General features: G+C 27.7%; 4 protein-coding genes across 5 annotated transcripts; 3 read left to right on the forward strand and 1 right to left on the reverse strand.

Annotated features, from left to right (window-relative positions):
* The first annotated feature begins 106 nt into the window (after positions 1-106).
* LOC132944918 (serine/threonine-protein kinase unc-51) lies at positions 107-7,986 on the forward strand. Its single transcript, XM_061014473.1, has 21 exons — positions 107-632; positions 795-936; positions 1,136-1,228; positions 1,775-1,825; positions 1,902-1,934; positions 2,012-2,048; positions 2,340-2,390; positions 2,451-2,576; positions 2,706-2,779; positions 2,866-3,026; positions 3,089-3,273; positions 3,735-3,810; positions 4,059-4,149; positions 4,837-4,926; positions 5,124-5,229; positions 5,298-5,408; positions 6,287-6,336; positions 6,408-6,612; positions 6,886-7,022; positions 7,086-7,221; positions 7,289-7,986. Exons 2-21 carry the CDS (start codon positions 847-849, stop codon positions 7,375-7,377), a joined length of 1,992 nt encoding a protein of 663 aa, XP_060870456.1. The 5' UTR covers positions 107-632; positions 795-846; the 3' UTR covers positions 7,378-7,986.
* A 3,067-nt stretch (positions 7,987-11,053) lies between these two features.
* On the forward strand, positions 11,054-15,723 carry LOC132944213 (pre-rRNA-processing protein TSR1 homolog). 2 transcript variants are annotated; one of them, XM_061013446.1, is made up of 13 exons: positions 11,054-11,204; positions 11,296-11,414; positions 11,478-11,751; positions 12,113-12,332; positions 12,539-12,739; positions 12,818-13,012; positions 13,074-13,245; positions 13,338-13,547; positions 14,412-14,635; positions 14,702-14,965; positions 15,024-15,134; positions 15,253-15,460; positions 15,566-15,723. In XM_061013446.1, exons 2-13 carry the CDS (start codon positions 11,297-11,299, stop codon positions 15,691-15,693), a joined length of 2,325 nt encoding a protein of 774 aa, XP_060869429.1. In that variant the 5' UTR covers positions 11,054-11,204; position 11,296; the 3' UTR covers positions 15,694-15,723. The 2 variants fall into 2 exon arrangements, with proteins under 2 accessions (XP_060869429.1, XP_060869430.1); XM_061013447.1 differs by having other exon boundaries at positions 11,093-11,199.
* Positions 15,462-16,543, reverse strand: LOC132944216 (phosphatidylinositol N-acetylglucosaminyltransferase subunit H-like). Its single transcript, XM_061013450.1, has one exon. It carries the CDS (start codon positions 16,251-16,253, stop codon positions 15,726-15,728), a length of 528 nt encoding a protein of 175 aa, XP_060869433.1. The 5' UTR covers positions 16,254-16,543; the 3' UTR covers positions 15,462-15,725.
* Positions 16,544-16,833: 290 nt separating this feature from the next.
* LOC132944217 (small ribosomal subunit protein uS12) lies at positions 16,834-17,912 on the forward strand. The gene is made up of 4 exons (XM_061013451.1): positions 16,834-16,991; positions 17,283-17,442; positions 17,518-17,702; positions 17,771-17,912. The coding sequence occupies exons 1-4, from the start codon at positions 16,988-16,990 to the stop codon at positions 17,851-17,853; spliced, it is 432 nt and encodes a 143-aa protein (XP_060869434.1). The 5' UTR covers positions 16,834-16,987; the 3' UTR covers positions 17,854-17,912.
* The last annotated feature ends 2,334 nt before the right edge of the window (positions 17,913-20,246 follow it).

Below are 20,246 nucleotides of genomic sequence, written 5' to 3' on the forward strand. Positions count from 1 at the left end.
ACACATTACAATATTCAATAACACGTTCTTAACTTCATGGCATACTGTCGTTATTCATCTCAACTTTTGCAAACTTTTTTATAATTTAATACAATAATATTAGTCATTGTTATTACTTATTATTATTTATTCATCTGTCTCTTTGTGCAAAAACCGTGAATTACTCATAGACCTTATGGAACTTGACCTTTTTTTATACTCAACAACGTGATAAGTTGATGTAACACACCTACACACCAGATAAAATATGATAATGTCTATCAATATTTAATAATAATAATAATATGCGAATTCGGAATTTGTGATTGTAAATTTGTAACAAGTCTCAATTATAATAAATTGCTGCTGTTGTTATTTACTGTGGTGTATGGACTGTAGTTCCGTATTAATTGTATAAAGATTGTCATTACTATTTCAAAATGATAGTTAATATCGTGTTCGAGATTTAAGAATACGGAATGTTCAATATTATCTAATCTGTTTAAGAACATTTAAATATTAATATATTAAACATTTTCATGTAATCAAATCGACTACACCTTATATTATAGTTTCTGTACTGTTATAGAATAACTTTCCGAGATCTAATAACTAACTCAAACGCATTTAATAATACCTAGGTTGCATTTGTGGTAAGTTTTCATACATGGTTATTTATTTGAATTTATCCATAAACAAATAATTATCGAATTGAAGACGTTATTTAAGTGTGATTGAATAACGCTCCAGATTCACCTTGGATTTTGAGTGCCATACCTATAGTGATAAATTAATATATTTTATTTATCTATTAGAATATCCAAATATCAATTATTTCAAGAATCCAAGTGTTGAATATTAAGTAAAATGGAAGTTATTGGTGATTATGAATACAACAGTGCCAATCGCTTGGGACTTGGAGCTTTTGCTATTGTCTTCAAAGGACGCTCTAGAAAAGTAATTCATTATATACATTTTAAAGTTGGTAAAAATAAAAGTAAAACATTTATATGATTTAAACAACATAATAGGTATTCAAAATAGTTTAGACAATTAATTGTATTATTACCTATTTAAAAGAGAAATTACAAATGAAAATTGCATAAATATTATTTATAATATAATTTTTCTATACTATTAATTTTCTTTTAAACAGAAACCAGATATGGATGTAGCTGTTAAAACAATAATGAAGAAAAATATACCAAAAACTCAAAGCCTATTGAAAAAAGAAATAGATATTCTGAGGGTAAGTATTAAAACTTATATTTTTTATTTGGTGTAAAATGTCTTTAAAATTATCTAAAAGTAAACTACTCTTTAAAATAATAACTTGCTTTCTATAATAAATTGTATTATATAGTTATACAATTATGTTTCATCTATACACCTCACTTTTTATTAACTCAATGTTCTTTCAATTGTGTGGACAGTGTTGAAGCTTCTTAAGAGACTTTGAGTCAGTGTCTACCTCAAATTCTTTTAAATTTTGAAAAATAATTAATGACATTTAATTTTAGAATAACAAATTTTGTTTAATTTCAATAAAAATCATGATTTTATAAGTTATTTTTGTTCTATTGAATCTCTTTACTATCTCCACATTTTCACGAGTAATTTTTTACTAGTATATTTATTATTTGATAGCTGAAAGTTCGATCAGTGTTTTATATACCTAACACCATATTTAAATCTACACCGTATACATTATAACAATAGTTCTATGATATATTTTATTTATTAACATGTGATAATATTTTGTAATAAAAATAACAAAATAATAACGTTTTTTTAGAAACTAACAGTTCTTCAACACGATAATGTTGTACATCTTCTAGAATGTCTGGTAAGTCATAATATTATGTTAATACTATTAAATTCAATTATTTAGCTAAAAATATTGTTATTTAAAATATGTTTAGGATACTGATGATGCATTTCATTTGGTTATGGAGGTATGGATGTCAACATTCACATTAATTTAAAACTATTATATTAATACGTTGAATTAATATGTTGTGATTTTTTTTAGTATTGCAATGGCGGTGATTTGCAGGATTATTTAAATGGTATTTTTTTTGAATTTAATAATATTTGGCCAAAAACTTAATTTGTATTAGAAGTTGTTTTACATAAAAAATATTACCTCAATTTTAAATAGCTATTAAATTACAAATTTTCTTACAATAAAACTTTTCTAGATGTGTAAATATTTATTTTTACAATTCTAAAATAGAATAAAAAAAATAGAAATTTCAAAATGATTAAAAATAGTTAAGAATACTAGTTTTTATCAAAACAATAATTTGTGAATAGTTGGATAACAGTTTGAAATTGTATTTATTTTTTTACTTGCACAGTCAAAGGATGCTTAAGTGAAGACACAATACAAATATTTTTAAGACAACTTGGTAAGTTATTATAATACTTTGAAAAGTAAAATTAAATATTAAAATTGTTTTGTATTTCAGCTGGAGCAATGTATGAATTTAATAAGCAAGGAATACTTCATAGAGACTTAAAGCCTCAAAACATCCTATTGAAGTTTTCAGGAGAAACTCGTTATCCGGAACCTAATCAAATCACTCTTAAAATTGGTATTTACTAATTAGTAATATTACTTATTGTTTTATGTATTAAAAATAAATAATTATTTACTAAGTTTATTTTGAAAACTTTTATATAATATACTGTATAGTTATTAATCTGTAAATATATTTTCTTAGCTGATTTTGGGTTTGCTCGATGCTTGGATGAAGGAGTAATGGCAGCTACAATGTGTGGTTCTCCAATGTACATGGTATAATTTGATTGTTTTAAAACAGGCTAATAAATAATGAAATAAATAAAATTTTCAATTTGTATTTGATTGTATGTACAATTTAGGCTCCTGAAGTAATTATGTCACTGCAGTATGACGCTAAGGCAGATTTGTGGAGTTTAGGTACAATCATATTTCAATGTTTAGCTGGTAAAGCTCCATTCTTTGCCAATTCACCTGCAGGATTAAAACAAATTTATGAAAAAACTAGCAATTTAATGCCTAAGTATATTTGATTAACAAAATATCAAAATTTAATTAAGTACAAATTATTTTTTTTAATTTTAGAATTCCTCCAGGAACATCGTCAGATTTATCAAACTTATTGTTTGGTCTTCTTAAGAGAAATCCAAAAGATAGAATATCATTTGAAACCTTTTTTGATCATACCTTTTTAAAAATGAAACCTCCACCGGTTACCATGCCGTCTCCACTTGCTAACAGCCCCAAAACACCATCTGTATTTGATCAAGGTCAGTTTAACAATTAATACTATTATTTTTATTAATGTTTAAGAGGATGTTAAACAGACATTTTGTTGTCTCCGTCTTATAAGTGGGTAACATAGAAAATGTTATGCTCAACTATCATGTTTAGGTTAGGTTAGTTTAAAAATTAGAGTGAATGGTCCTATTAACTAGGACATCTCATAGGCTTTTTGTTATATTTTAATTTCAAAGCAAGTTATAAGTATATTAAGATTTACAAACAATTTTAAATTTTAAAATACTCATAACTTGCTTTAAAATTAAAATATAATAAAAAGTCTATGCGATGTCCTAGATAATAATCTTACCTTAAAATGTATTGTATAAGAGGTCAATTCACTTTAATTTCTAAACTAACGGAGCTATGTAAAATTTGCTATGTTACGCACTTGTACCATATCCTCTTAATAGCTAAAATAAATTAATCATTCAACTCAACATTCTAGGTTATCAATATTCTGTCAGTCCTGATCTTTCTGATGAATATGTGATAGTGCCTTCAAATATACCTGCATACCATCAGTAAGTCGTCTAATAGAATTATGTTTTAATTAAGAACAACAAAAAAATTTCAAAAAATAAAACTGATTCATGAATTAAGTATTTTAAGTTATTAATATAATATCTACACCTAGTGTATAATGCAAACAAATATTTAATAATGAATTTTTGTAGAAAAAAAAAATTGTACCTATAGTTTATTTATTTTTATAAATTTGCTCTTGAATTATTTTGTTTTTATTTTATCTTTATCTCTTTTCTTTTCATAGCGAGAAAGACATTAGTGCTAGCCCTCCAAGACCAAGTACACTTTCAATACAAACCCAACAAGATTACAATAATCCACGATCTCCATTGAAAGTAAGTTTATGGACTAAACTAACTGATTATTTAGATTTTGAGCACAGTAACATGATATATTTATTTTAGTTTATAGTGTGGTGAAAATGAGGGGGGGGGGGGGGTGCATAGATCTTAATAAATTTTCAAAAATATACAAGTTGTATAGTATATAATATTGATGTATACTTAATATATTTATTGACTTTCTCTTACAGGATTATACTATACTTCTAAAATAATATGAAGAGACTATTGATACCAGTGACTGCATAGTATATGTTAAACATAATCAACTTAATTAATTACTAAATTGACAACAAATATACTAGTATGATAAATTTAACACAATTTCTAAAGTTTTAATAATAAAAGATAAATGATTCAATTTTATTGCTGTATTGAAATATAAACTGATTAGACTAAAAAGTATTTTAACAAATAATGATTAATAATTTATTTATATTTACATTTTTGTTATTTACTCTGAAACAAAGTTATAAATACATATACAAATCACGTGTTAGGCAAGTTAGTGATAACTGATAAATTATAATACTACCGTCTACACAATGTATTTGTTTAAATAAAAATTACATTTCATTTGCTATAATATTTAGCTAAATTTAAATTAATTAATTTTAAATAACTTGCATAAATACTTTTGTTAAATATTTGCAATTTATTATTAAAATTTAAATATTTTAGACTGTACCTAGATCTCAGCCAATTACAATGAATCCAAGGACTTCAAAGAATATAATTGGACCAGATTTTTGTTCTATATCTCCACCATCAGTAAGTATACTTATGTTATGCTTATTATTTTATCATTAATGTAAGATTAAACTAGTCCTTTTGGTAATTTTTATATGGTATAATATAGCATTTAGATAATATTTTGAGAGTAAAAATACACATGTTTTAGCTATTGGCTGTTTTAATACACTTAAATAACTTGTATTTATTTACCTTTTTTAACTAAAAAATTCAAGGTTCAGTTTATGCTCGGAACTCCTCCATCAGGAAGAAGAATATCAGAAACGCCACCATATAATACATGGAACTTTACACCAACAAGTTCTCCATTGAAAAAATCAGGTAATTAATGTTAACTTTTAAGTATTTCAATTTTTATTAATTTTATCTTTATACTCTGTTGTTTTTAGTTCTAAGTTCGCCAATTTTGAACACACAACAATTTACATTTAACCCAAACCAAAAAATAGGAACAGTTGGACTGCCTTTCAGTAATAATAACCGCGCTATGACTTTACCTGGTAAATTTATATATTATTAATCTTCCAAACTAAAAGCTAAGTATGATTCTGTAAAAAAAAGAAAAATAACAAAATAAATTACTCTTAAAAAAGTGAACCAAAATATTACTGATGTGCTAATATCACTTGTTTCTGATAAATTAAAATTTATCTATTTACAAAAAGTATAGCTTATAGTAAAATCTATAAGCTAATAAACAAGTACAGATAACATGTATTAGAAAAGAATTTGTCCATATTATCCATGTAGCTCTAATATGCCCATAAACAATGACTATAGACTATAGTTACGTGATCAGCTAACAATTGTATATATTTTTAATTTTCCATTTTTCAATATTGGTTTTTTTTAATTATTTGATATACCTATACCTACAATTTGCACAGTAAGTATATGGGATGAATTAGGGATTAACGACATAGTAAGGGTTTAGGGTTAGAATGATTTAACGGGAGACTTGCTTTTACATTTTATTAATAGTAGTAAATATCAATTGTATCATTGAAAAGTTGTTTCTGATTGGTCATTTAAGATGTTGAAGCTCTTTTTAGACATTAATCAGGTAGTTGGATGGGTGGTTTCCAGAGCATAGGAAGATCAACAGTCGTGGGGCTTGTAACAGTCTGATATGTGTGAGACGACACAGAAGACTGGATAAACGCGATATATTTCAGTTGACTGTATTGCTAGCAATTAAATATTGGTTTAAAAATATATTAGTGTTATAATACTATTATAGGTATTGAATTTTGTTTGTATTTTGAACTTTGTATTATTGTTTTCGATTTTGAACTTTTTTCCTGTTTATACTCAGTTATTTTAAATGTTAAGAACAATTGAAAGTATAATCATTATTTTCAAATATTTGTTTTTTTAGAACTTGGAAATATAACTTTTCCAGAACTTCCGCAAGAAACAATATTAGAAGTAAACTTATACTACTAATTATATAAATTATTTTGAAAATACCTTAATTGTATAATTATTTTACATTTTAGAAAGAACATATAGAAACATTAGCCAAACTTAATTTTGTATTAGCATTGGTTGAATGCATTGTTGAATGTGCTTCTCCTAAAAGACCACGTTATGAACGATTAGTGCTTTTAATTAGAGCATTACAATTACTTAGTTCTAGCTTAAGTATTGCTACGTCTGAACTTAAAGCTGGGCGATTACAACCTTCGACTAATGTTAAAAATGGTAAGCATAAATTCTATTAGAAATATTTGTTTTAGATTTAAAAAAATAATTTTTGAACCATGTGCACAGATACATTTAAACATATCAATTTATTTATTTATCAATCAACAATTATTAATATTTATGAAATTATATTATTATACATATTAACTTTTGTATGTCTTAAAATAATATATGTCAATGTTTTAACAAAAATGGTTATCAATACATAATTTTTATGATTTTGAAAACATTTAGTTTATTTTTTATTTTTTATTTTTATTTTTTTTTTAGTGGTACAACAGCTTAATGAAACTTTTCACAAAGTTTTGGATGACTGTAAACAAATTAATGTACCAAATATGCTACACAATACTTCATCATCCACTACAACAGCTGAGAAGTTATTATATGATTATGCTGTGGAAATCGTAAGAATTTTTTGATCTCATATTTACAATTTGGTATTTATTTTCACAATATTTGTATTTTAGTGTGCTAAAGCAGCATTAAAAGAACTGGGCAACACACCATATGATTATTTTAAATCTTATCAGACAGCACAGATACTCTTACATAGTTTATCCCAGCAAGTAAACTCTCCGAGCGACAAAGAAATATTAATAAGATGTAATAAATACATATTGATTTGTATGTTGTTAATATAAATTAATTTAAATATTTTTATATTACACAGATCGAGATGCAGTAGAAAAGAGATTGTCTATATTGCAAGACCAAGGTTATGTTTACTCAAATACAGTTAACGGCAACAATTCTACTTGATTAATACTGATAAATGATAAAAATTTGTTACTAATTCTTCACAATGTTCTAGTCTTTTCTCTTTTTTTTTTGTATTTTTATGTAGAAATGTGTTATTTGACATGGTCTGTCTTATTATCTTAACAAAATCATTGAAACAATAATATTCACATTAACAACCCTAACTCCATGTAATAAATAATAATAATTATTTATTATGTAAAATGCTTATCATTTTGATACTTAATTTTTATTATTATTATTTGTATTTATATACTTGTAAATCACGATTACATACATACAACATTTTAGAGTTAAATATAAATTTACAATAATTTGTTAACATTTGGTAAACTGTGATTTATACTTCATAATTCAATAATATTTATTTACTGTATATTAGAAAGTTATGACTTTTATTGCTCTGTGAAAAGCTTTGTAAATACATTTTTATTGTAATATTCTTTCTAAATTTCTATCATGTTCATGAAATTATACTAATAATTGTATATAGTTAATACTTAATATTATGATATCAGATATATTAATATATGTATTAATATTTAAAAACTAGAAAAAATATTTACAATAGTTAATACTTATACGGTTATTATAGGTAGGTACTTGAAAATAAGTAAATTTATAAAATTAAAAGTTTTTGAAAATACCTGTATGAGTTTAATTAACTAAATGCTCCCATTCCTACTAATTTTCTGTCACGTATTTATAAACCACATTGCACACATATTATTGTAATTAAATTCATTAACCCATGGGCAGACGGGAGTATATCAGCCCGGGTTGAGATGAAATATACCGGCCCAAAAATATTATAATAATAACAATATCTTTATTGTCATAGTCATACACATAAATATGATGATGCTGTCGTGCTACCATATAATATCAGTTTAGGAAAACATTTTATACATAAAACTTGAGCTGTTTTTAAGATACCTATAGGTACTCTACAACTAGGCTAACTAGTATATCCACGCGAATTTGTGTATGTGCAGTGGCGTTGGGAAAGGGTGGCAGAGGGGGCAATTGACCCCTCAGATATAATCCAAGGGGGGCAAAAGTATGCTTTTGCGCCCCCCTACTACATTAAAATTAAAGGGTATACAATCGTAAATTACGTTTAATTTATACATTTACGTATTCAAAATTAGTCTCATTTTCATGAATGTGCGTACCCAATAATATTATTATTATTATCGATTTATTATTTATTATTATAACATAATACATAATGAACATATTGAGTAATTTTTATTTATATATTGTTACGTTACAATATAACTTAATGTATAAAGTGATACATTTTATATTCTGAGCGAAGCGATGAATGTATTGATTTTACAATGATGTGTGTTATTTTTTTTATTTTTGTGTCTGTCATCACCTTTTAGGACAGTAAAAGTGCTTGAATTTTCTTCAATAGTAACTTTTCTGATAGGAAAGTGAGTCTAGTTGGTACTTTGGGGGGTCAAAAGTAAAAATTTCCCAGTAGTTTTCACAAGCGACGTGAAAAACAAAAGAAAAATTAAGGAAAAACGGGAATTTTTACGCAAAATCTGTTTTCGAAAAAATCGATTTTGGTTTTTGGTGTAACTCTAAAACAAATGACCGTAGGGACATGAAATTTTGACTGAATGTTAATATTAGCATTTTCTATACACCATAAAATTTACAAAATATTTTGACTCTTTTTGAGCTGTTTACGGCCATTGTCAGTTTTCAATTTTTTTAGTTTTTTTTTTCTATAAATATCAATAAAATTTTATCTGTTGAGTAAAAAAGCTTGAAAATTTAATAGAAGGCTCCTAGGTAATTGTTTCAAAGGCAGATGAAAACAATTAAAAATCCTTAGTCACAGTTTTTATTTATAAGCATTTAAAGTTCAAATTTTGACAAAATACGGAAAAATCACGAAAAATAGCAAATTATTTTGAGTTGAAAATTCATAAAAATTTTTCTTTTTAAATCTAAGATTTGAAAATGTAATATAAGATTACTCATAAGTTTGTCTACCTTTATAAAAAAAATAATGTCTAGAAGAAACTTAAATTAAATTTTTATGAGCGTCTGAAATTTATATTTTTACAACATTTGATATTTACTCGATTTCTTATGTAACAATTTTCTTATTTTGTTGTACTTAAAAAACGAATGACTGTAGATACTTGAAAATTTCACTGAATGTTTATATAAGCATTTTCTATACACCATAAAATGTTGAAAATATTTTGACTCTTTTTGAGCTGTTTACGGACATTGTCAGTTTTCAATTTTTTAAGATTTTTTTTCTATAAATATCAATAAATTTTTATTTGTTGGGTAAAAAAGCGTGAAAATTTAATATAAGGCTCCTGATATATCGTTCTAATAGCAGTTGAAAAATATTAAAAATACATAGGCACAATTTTTTTTTATAAGCATTTAAAGTTCAAATTTTGACAACATTTATCAAATTTATAATTTATTAATTATTTTGTGGTTAAAAATTTATAAATTTATAAATTGTATGACTAAGGATTGAAAATTTAAAACAAGGCTCCACGTAAATAGGTTATATATAAATTACTTTATTCACAATAATATCATCAAATATACTTGGTAAAATCATAGGCTGACTGACCGTTTTCGCTCAGAATCGTTTTTCTTATACAATGATATTATATCATTGAATTCAAATTTAACACCATCCATTACAGTGACCCACTTGTAACCTACTGTACAGCAGAGCTACATCCACTTATCCACACTTTTTTTTTTATATTTAATATATTTATATATTGTTATATTTGTATATAACTTCAGGTATAAAGTAAATATGTTTTATGTTTTGTTTCAATATATAAATGTATAAATATAGGTAATAATGTATTTATATTATACTATAATTATATCAATACATTTTATAATTCTTATATTATAACTAGCTCTAAGTGAAACTCGGGGCCCGTAGGACTCGCTGAGAGTGGATATGCACTATTACACTAGGACTGTACACGACATGGTTGGAGGGTGTGGGGGGACATTTGTATGATAAATGATAATGTTCTAGTTTCATAAGTATCCACCAAGACACGGCGGCTAGTAATGCTAAAAGGAAAATATCCCCCCGGGCCCCGAACACCACCTGTTGTATTACATATTTTCGTAACCGGAATATTCATATAGTGTGCAGTCCTGTATATCTTCCGTCCGTGACGAAAATCGTGGCTTCGCGGACTAAGATATAATGGACTGGAAACGAGCAGCTTATCACGGCCACGAATGTATGTACAAGAGGCAAAGTGCGGAGGGTCGCTATGTGTTGCTGGAGTTCACAGCGCCCTCTGCATTTAACACAGACTAACACGCAAATTGTGTAGCCAAATAAAACCACCGGTAGCGCTGAAAACTTTAAGAACAGTGTTCTTATCAGCTAAGTGACACCTTTTCGTGGCCGTCCCCTGATCCCCGCCGACCAAGTCGTTCGCAGTCCATTATATCCATAGACATATTAATAAATGGACTGTCTATCCCATCTATCCGAATCCGAAATGAAAATTGTGTGAGTGAGATAGGAACTGTTGGGGGCAATCATGAAAGAAATAATAATTATATTTCATTCATGCCATGAAATTATTTATAGTCCGTGCATGGCTCTATGAAAATTATCTCAGAGTTAAAACATCATTGATAAATGATAATAATATTATGATTTGTGATAATTGATATTAAACTTATGTATGTGGGCATGCCGCATGTGCAATTCTGAATTCACGCATTGTCTAAATCTAAAAATCAGATTTAAAATCTCCAACTGACGTCTGACTTCCGAGTACTGACTAAGTAAGGTGAGTTAGACTTACTGGAAATTATCTATTATTTAGCTCACGGATTCACGTCGAACGCGTTAATAACCACTTCATTTATTAATACATTTAGAATGAAACCGGAAAACCGAGATCAAGCGGTCCACAGACCTGGGCCAGCGAAACAGGATAATAAAAAACATAAAACTGGTCGACACAGAAGTAAAGGAATTCTAGAAATACTGAAAAAAGGTATTAAAAATACTATTGAAAATTGGAAATTAAAAATATTGATAATAAAATACTTTATTTTAGGACGTTCTGCACAGAATTCAGCCAAATCCAAAGCTAATCACCAGTTAAGTCGTATGGAACGTAGAAATCAAGCTAAGATTTTACGTAAAACAAAAACAGAAAATGTTTTGATTGAGAAACGCAGGTCTTTAAATGTACCTCACTTAGTTGCTGTTATACCTCTTAGCAATAATGTGTTTGTTAATGAAAAACTGATGGAGATGATCAATGTATTGCAAAAAGCCGATGTAAAATTGTCAACAGCTGTTGCTTCTGAAGGATATTCTCATTTATGGTTACTATAATAATATAATTATTGTTTTTATAATGCACACAATACAATACTAATATTTATTATGTGACACTAATTTGTTGTACCCTCACCAGTTGAAATTGATTGTAATGAATATATGAGCCTACCAGATAGTTATTTTAAACAACTTATGCAATAATGGTACTTACTACTTAAGTTTTATTGAGTAAATTCTTAACTAAAGAATATCTTAATGATGACAAAATAATAAATATACTGTCCCATATCATGTTAAATTTAGGATCATACATTTTTTAACATCAATTTAAATTTTATTCAATTTTATGGTTAAAAACACTAATTTATTAATTGTTATGAATGTTTTTTTTTTTTTTTAAATTAGGGTTGAACAATTCAAACAAGGATTTACTTTCATTAGACCCGACTGTAGTAGTGTTCTTGGACTTTTAGATACACTTAAAGTAGTTGACACCATTTTGTTTATGGTTTCCGCTGAAGGTGGTTTTGATCAAGATGTTGATTTACTAATGACTTGTATATTAGCACAAGGACTTCCTTCAACCGTTGTAGCTATTACAGACCTTGAAAAAATACCTCTCAAAGTTAGTAGCTACTTATATTTTACTTAATCTAGACTATACTTTGTCCAGCAAGAAAACACGCTGATTCTGCGTGTCACCCTGCTATCGAAACCAGTGCCGCGTGGAGATGTACAGAAGAATTTATTTTCATTGGTCCACAGTGTGTTTTTCCGCTGGACATAGTAATATAGTATAGGTATTTATACTTATCCATATTTGTTAAATAGAAACAAAATGAAGCAAAACAGTGCATTCAGAAAGATATAGAAAATTGGCTACCTGATGAAAAAGTCAGCAAAATTGATACATCAACAGACATTTTAAATGTTCTTAGACGTATAAGTTCACAAAAAAAAAGGTCAATTACATTCCGTGATAGACGTCCACATTTATTAGCCGAAGAATTGGCTTTTATCCCTAGCTCTGATGTATGTATATTCAAATTATATTTAATTAAATGTGAACAATATTTAAAAAAAAATGTATTATTCATAATTTAATTTTAGGATAATGTAGGTACTATGAAAGTTACCGGTTTTTTGAGAGGTCAGACCTTGTCTGTTAATTCTTTAGTACATATTCCTGGGTGGGGTGACTTTCAAATGGAACAAATAGATTTGTCCTCTAATGATTTTATCAAGAGTTTTTCTGGGAAAGATGTTCAAACTATAGTCTTGGAGACTGCTAGTCCTGGATCACAAGTAAGAGATTTTTTTTCAAAAATATTTTCGTTTTAAATATGACTATAACAATGATTTTCAGGAAAATTTGGTTTGTGAAAATATACCGGATCCAATGGATGCTGAACAAACTTGGCCAACTGATGAAGAAATGAAAGAAGCAATATCTAAAAATAAACGCATGATTAAACGTGTACCTCAGGGTATGTCTGTGTATCAATCAGCTTGGATTCCTGATGAAGAATCTGACCATGGTATATATTTATACATAAATATTGATTTAAATTCATAAATTACAATAATAGTTCGTATAATATATTTTTTTATTTGTATTTTATTTGAGCAGATGACGAAAACTCAGAATCTGATGAAGGCTCTGATGATTTTTATTCTATTGAAGATGAAGCTTCTGATAATGAAATGAAGAGTATGATAGATGACCATATGGAAACTATGTCTATGACTTCTGTTGCTTCTGAAGCGCCGATTGATGCTGATAAATATGATTTGCAGTTTGATATAAACGAAGAAGAAAAAATACTAACAAAAATTAAAGGTTTGTGATTTTATTTTAAAATAAATATAATATAATATCATTAAAATATTATAGTGTTATAAGTTATAACCAGAACTTGTAAGTTCATGCATTTGCATATCAATCATGCTAAGTTGTATTTAATGCTAGATGACATAGAAATCCATTTCAAGGTACCATAGTTAAGTATGTATATGATATTATATTAGCATGGCATATTAAGTATGTAAAGTTTAATTTTTCATATTAAGATGATTTGCCCATTTGGCATATTTATGAGTTTTTCTATTTTATTGGGCATTTTATTCATGATTTATAAACTCCTTTAATGATACTATTATGTTAATGAGCATTTTTTATTAAAATACCATAAAAATTCAAAATTTGATGAAAAATGCAATAATTTATATTTTAACTATAAAATGTATAGGAATTGTCATAACGTGACATAATTAAAAATATAAATGGATATTTCTTGCAATTTCTTTTAATCTCTTCATTTTTTTATTCAGTGAATTTTTAGTGCTTATAAATGCATATTTTTCTACTTTTTAGTGCATAAGTGTATGCTTATTTAGGCATTTTTTAGGGCATGAACTTACAAGCCCTGGTTAAAACTATTTATATTCAAAATAGTAATCATAGTTTATCCAATCAACATCATATTGTGTACATTATTATTAAATGTAAAATTAAACTCTTAACACAAGTAGGTATTACAATTTGGCAGATTATATATAGCAATTAAAGAATTTATATTTAAAGTGTTGAATTATATTCTGTTAAATAATAGATTTTTATTAAAAGTGCACGCTTTTATAACTTAATAGTTTATACAAAGTTTATATAAATAAATAATAATACATATTATATATTTTATTTTAGAAGCAAAAGCTGATCAATTGTTTCCCGATGAAGTAGATACACCTAATGATATGCCAGCTAGAATTCGCTTTCAGAAGTATAGAGGTTTACAATCATTCCGCACATCGCCGTGGGACGTTAAAGAAAATTTACCTGCTGAATACGCTAGAATATTTCAGTTTGAAAATTTTGATAGAACAAGGAAAAGGATATTTAAAAATTTGGAAAACATAACTGGTGCATTGGTAAATATTATGATACAGATTCTTTTTTTTTAATCAGAATAATTAATTTAAAAAAACCATTTTTAGCCAGATTGGTACATTACAGTTCATGTGAAAAATATTCCGGCTAAAATGTTTCATTCAAGAGATGCCCGTAATCCTATTGTACTGTTTGGTCTTATGCCTCATGAGCAAAAAATGTCTGTGCTAAATGTAGTTTTAAAACGACCATCTACTGTACATTTTGATGAACCAATTAAATCTAAATCAGAACTTATATTCCAATGTGGTTTTCGTCGATTTACTGCAGAGCCTATATTTAGTCAGCATACAAATGGAAATAAATTTAAAGTAAATTAAATTAAAAACTGTATTGAGTTATTTTAATTATTTTATCTTATTATTTTAGTATGAACGATTTTTTCACCAAGATTCAATAGTTGTTGCTACAATGTTTGCACCTATTGTCTATCCACCTTCTTCAGTTATAGCCATGAAGCACTGCAAAGATGGTTCATTTGTAAGTATTCAAATAATATTGTTTATGTTGTATGTTGTATTATTTGTTTCTCTCAAACAACACTAATTAATATTAACTGTACTCATGTTAAGTTTAATTTATTTAATTATATTTTTAGCAAATAATTGGAAATGGAAATGTCTTGTCAGTAAATCCAGATCGCGTAATAGTAAAAAGAACAGTTCTGAGTGGTCATCCATTTAAAGTACATAAACATTCGGCCGTAGTTAGGTTTATGTTTTTCAATCGAGAAGATATTGATTGGTTTAGACCAGTTGAGCTACGCACCAAATATGGAAGGAGAGGACATATTAAAGAACCTTTAGGTATGTTTTAAAACTCTATTTATTTTAAAATAAAATATTAATTGGATATAAACATTTTTAAAAATTACTTCAATTTGTATTAAATTTCACAATTTCTAATCTTAGGTACTCATGGACATATGAAATGTGGATTTGACGGTCAAGTAAAATCTCAAGACACTGTATGTTTAAATTTGTACAAACGTGTTTTTCCGAAATGGACGTACAATCAATTTTATAATGTTACAAAATAAAAATATATTAAGTTTGATATCCACAAGTCACTTCATCTGTTGTTTTCTAATAGTTTGTAAACATCCTTGTATATTATTTCTAAAAAATGTAACCTTGGTGAACTTTTCTGAAACAATGTTACTATCCCATTTTGGGGTGTTTTAATTGCCAAATAGTATAATACTTTTTGAGTATGAATAACGTCAACAATAAGTACATCAGTAATACTTTGCCAAGGTAATGAAAACACCTTTTGATGTCCAGTTATATAAGTTGTGGTCAACTGTAATCCAATGGGAGCTGTTATGAGTAATGATTCATTGCAAACTTTAAAACTAAACCGTACCCCAAAAATGAACAAGACAATAATTGCAATAATGAAAACAGTCTTTGAACATAATACTGTAGAATTTACTAAATATGAATATGCTGCAATTAGTAGTGACATAGCAATGATGACGCATTCTGTGTAAGAACATTTTTCGCGCTTTTCCACACAATATTCTATACACGAGTGCTTCAATGAATCTTGTATAGAAGACTTCAACACAAGTCTGTTGTCTGACTTTATAATATTCATAATTGTTTAACAGTCGTAAAAATTATAATTCCAATTACCGTATACTTCCAAAGTGATTGTCCGACTATTCACCACTTGCGTTTAATGGTGGACATGTCTATTTGAATTGTGAATCGTAAGCTGTAGACCGCGATGGCGCGATTAGTTCTATTCACGAATTAAGATATAAGGTATATCTTAATTCGTGGTTCTATTTAGGCCTTATTATTATTTTTTTTTTTTTATTAATATTAAGCAATAAGCTATAAATATTGGAATATGTAAAATACTTATCAATTAATTATATCATCAGTGATAGCTACGATTTAAGATAGTATACTACCCGGTCTTAAAAGAATATATATCTTATAAGACCGTGGTATATTATCTTAGTCCGGCGTGGTCTGTGGTGATATCAATCAAACCCTTATCAACAGGACCTTACCTGGTAACAATAGATTTACCATTACTGTGGTTGACTAACGACTTTGGAAAGTGACCGCGGTTAGATCTAGGGAAATACAGTGTCACCATAAGGCATATTTAGTTCAATAAGTTGGTGATACTGTACACCGAGTCGGCTACGAACCTATAACCACAGACTTTTTAGCAACGTACCTCCCTCACGTAAATTCTGATCTTTCTGTCATTTCGGTCTTGTACTTCTTATGTGCGTTCGTGACACAAACTTCGTGGTTTTTCCTGGTTTTTCAATTTTTGTTGTGTTAACTCATATTTTGAAATTGTAATACATCATGGGTAAGTGTTCTTTGTGTTAATAATTTGAAACATTGAAAAAAATTAATTATCAACCATGTGGTTGTTAACGTCAACAATTTGTCCAACGCGGATCGGCATTAGTCTAAATATTGGACCGATTATATTATTTTGTTGCATGTGAATAATGTTAGTACACAAGTACACATGAGTTGGCAGATATTAAACTCGTTTGATTGTTTGTTAATATTGTTGGTGTTCAACTTCATTATTTTCATGATCGTTTTAGCCGTTGTGGTATATATTAAGCTAATTATTATATCTACGTTATAGGTAAACCTCGTGGTATTCGTACGGCTCGTAAACATGTCAACCATCGTCGTGTCCAAAAGTGGGCTGACAAGGACTACAAAAAGGCACATTTGGGAACAAGATGGAAGGCCAATCCTTTCGGAGGAGCTTCTCACGCCAAAGGAATTGTTTTAGAAAAAGTGTAAGGCATACATTTTGTCAGATAATTAAAGTTAATTGAATCAGTATATTATTTAAACAATTTGATTAATTACAGTGGAGTTGAAGCCAAACAGCCTAACTCTGCCATCCGTAAGTGTGTCCGTGTACAACTTATCAAGAATGGAAAGAAAATCACAGCTTTCGTACCTAGAGATGGTTGTTTAAATTATATTGAAGAAAATGACGAAGTATTGGTAGCTGGATTCGGTCGAAAGGGTCATGCTGTGGGAGATATTCCCGGTAAGATATTTATTGCTCTTAATGTTTATTATTGTATGAACCTTCATTTATTATTATTTTGCTTACAGGGGTTCGTTTCAAGGTTGTCAAAGTAGCAAATGTTTCATTACTTGCTTTATACAAAGAAAAGAAGGAGAGGCCCAGGTCTTAAATACATAGTATTGTGTATTTATTATTTTGTATGAATAAAAACAAATTTAAATGGTGAAATTATGTTTTAATGTTAAATTGCAATTGATTTTTGATAACTAGCTGAACCTAGAATTATTCTTAAATGTGCTGAATAACCATTTTCATAATAACAAATTTACAATATTCCGTTTCTGTTTATAATATAAATGGGAAACTATGCAGAATTGTAGGAGGTTGAGAGTGTAGCACTAATGACTTGTAATGAATTTGAATCTAATGAGAAAATAGTTGATTCCGCACCAAGGTCGCCTGTATTTCTGTGGACATTATAATATCAAGTCTTACTGAAATGTTTGAATATAAAATGTTCGCTGTTTACTATCAGTGCCTCAGTATAGTTTCTGATAAAAAAAATTGAATTTAGAATTCATAACCGAATTTGTTTTTTAGTGCAATTCAGATACTTGTACCAAAGTAATAACCATAGGACCAGTTTTTTTAATTGAATACCTTTTAATTGGCTATAAATTATAACTTTAAAACTAAGCCTGAAACGCCAAATTCTGACTTCAGTTGTCACTCGTTGTCGCATGCTAACCTGCTAACTATATACATACGTAAATAAAGGATGAGGACAGAAACAAGATATGTGCTGACCCAGATAGCTATAGTTAAGAAGACGTTTAGCTTGTCGTTGACTATGGTTTTAAGAGGATGTCAGCGCACCATTTGTTTTCTCTCTCTGGCTCATGTTCAACATATACAAAATGCATTAACTCAGATTTATTTTTCTATGTTTTTAAGTAATATTTGAGTAAAATTACCTATTACAAAAAAGACAAGATAATAATATTTTTAAGAAAATGACATCGATTTGTCGAAATATTGTACCAAAACAATTTAAACATAATTTAAATTTACAACATTTTTTGTTTATTTTGAAAGTCAAATAATAAATTATAAAATCGATATGTCATTCCCTCAGACATAATACCCACATGTGTTGTCTCCGTCTTACAAGTGCTTAACATAGCAAATTTTACACTCAGCAGAACACGTGTATCTCCGTTACTATAAAAATTAGAGCGAATTGACCTCTTATAAAATCTAAAGGTAAGATTATTAACTAGGCAACCTCATGGGCTTTTTAGTATATTTTAATTTTAAAGCGAGTTATGAGTATTTTAAGATGTATAAAAAATTTACAATTTTAAAATACTCATTACTCGCGTTTATTAATATGTCTATGGAGCCGCGGATCACTACACTAGTTCCACGCGCATGCGCGCACTAAAAACTACTATCAACTTCATATTATTAATACAAGTGATAAGCACTTGTCCAAAAACAGAATATAAAAGTGGATACTGCGTTTAACCACGAACTAAGATAATCTAATTATCTAAGTTATAACTAACTATCTTAGTTCATGGTTTAACCAATAGCACTTATATCTTTAATCGTGGTAAATAGTAAATACTAAATACACAGATTATATGAAAACAGATTGTGCACTTCCTATGCTGCAATGTAAAAAATGAATAAGGTGTTCTGATTGGTTGTCTCCCAAATCAGTGTGACTACAAATACCAATGCTAATTTATTGTATATACTTACATACCATAATATTGAAATTTGAATTATTGAATTAAGCTAAGTGAACTTTTCAATTGCAACTCAATGCTCATAATATTGTACTTTGGTAAAAGTAATAGAAAAGTAAAAAAGGTGGATAAGTGGATGTCGCTCTGCTGTACAGTAGGTTACAAGTGGGTCACTGTAATGGATGGTGTTAAATTTGAATTCAATGATATAATATCATTGTATAAGAAAAACGATTCTGAGCGAAAACGGTCAGTCAGCCTATGATTTTACCAAGTATATTTGATGATAATATTGTGAATAAAGTAATTTATATATAACCTATTTACTCGGAGCCTTGTTTTAAATTTTCAATCTTTAGCCATAAAAGTTAAACATTTTATACATTTTTAACCACAAAATAATTAATAAATTATAAATTTGATAAATGTTGTCAAAATTTGAACTTTAAATGCTTATAAAAAAAAATTGTGCCTATGTATTTTTAATATTTTTCAACTACTATTAGAACGATATATCAGGAGCCTTATATTAAATTTTCATGCTTTTTTACCCAACAAATAAAAATTTATTGATATTTATAGAAAAAAAACTAAAAAAATTGAAAACTGACAATGTCCGTAAACAGCTCAAAAAGAGTCAAAATATTTTCAACATTTTATGGTGTATAGAAAATGCTAATTTGAACATTCAGTAAAATTTTCAAGTATCTACAGTCATTCGTTTTTTAATTACAATAAAATAAGAAAATTGTTACATGAGAAATCGAGTAAATATCAAATGTTGTAAAAATATAAATTTCAGACGCTC

Source organism: Metopolophium dirhodum, chromosome 5 (assembly GCF_019925205.1).
Source record: "Metopolophium dirhodum isolate CAU chromosome 5, ASM1992520v1, whole genome shotgun sequence".
Taxonomy (NCBI): domain Eukaryota; kingdom Metazoa; phylum Arthropoda; class Insecta; order Hemiptera; family Aphididae; genus Metopolophium; species Metopolophium dirhodum.

What these genes read in the sequence shown, in the direction of transcription:
- LOC132944216 (XM_061013450.1), bottom strand. Translation starts at nt 16,253, where the DNA reads ATGAATATTATAAAGTCAGACAACAGACTTGTGTTGAAGTCTTCTATA.
- LOC132944217 (XM_061013451.1), top strand. An exon ending in GGAATTGTTTTAGAAAAAGT is followed by an intron (nt 17,443 to 17,517) that starts GTAAGGCATACA and finishes GATTAATTACAG; the next exon opens with TGGAGTTGAAGCCAAACAGC. An exon ending in TGCTGTGGGAGATATTCCCG is followed by an intron (nt 17,703 to 17,770) that starts GTAAGATATTTA and finishes TTTTGCTTACAG; the next exon opens with GGGTTCGTTTCAAGGTTGTC.
- LOC132944213 (XM_061013446.1), top strand. Translation starts at nt 11,297, where the DNA reads ATGAAACCGGAAAACCGAGATCAAGCGGTCCACAGACCTGGGCCAGCG. An exon ending in AATACTAACAAAAATTAAAG is followed by an intron (nt 13,548 to 14,411) that starts GTTTGTGATTTT and finishes ATTTTATTTTAG; the next exon opens with AAGCAAAAGCTGATCAATTG. An exon ending in ACTGCAAAGATGGTTCATTT is followed by an intron (nt 15,135 to 15,252) that starts GTAAGTATTCAA and finishes TTATATTTTTAG; the next exon opens with CAAATAATTGGAAATGGAAA.
- LOC132944918 (XM_061014473.1), top strand. Translation starts at nt 847, where the DNA reads ATGGAAGTTATTGGTGATTATGAATACAACAGTGCCAATCGCTTGGGA. An exon ending in TACATCTTCTAGAATGTCTG is followed by an intron (nt 1,826 to 1,901) that starts GTAAGTCATAAT and finishes AAATATGTTTAG; the next exon opens with GATACTGATGATGCATTTCA. An exon ending in TTCGACTAATGTTAAAAATG is followed by an intron (nt 6,613 to 6,885) that starts GTAAGCATAAAT and finishes TTTTTTTTTTAG; the next exon opens with TGGTACAACAGCTTAATGAA.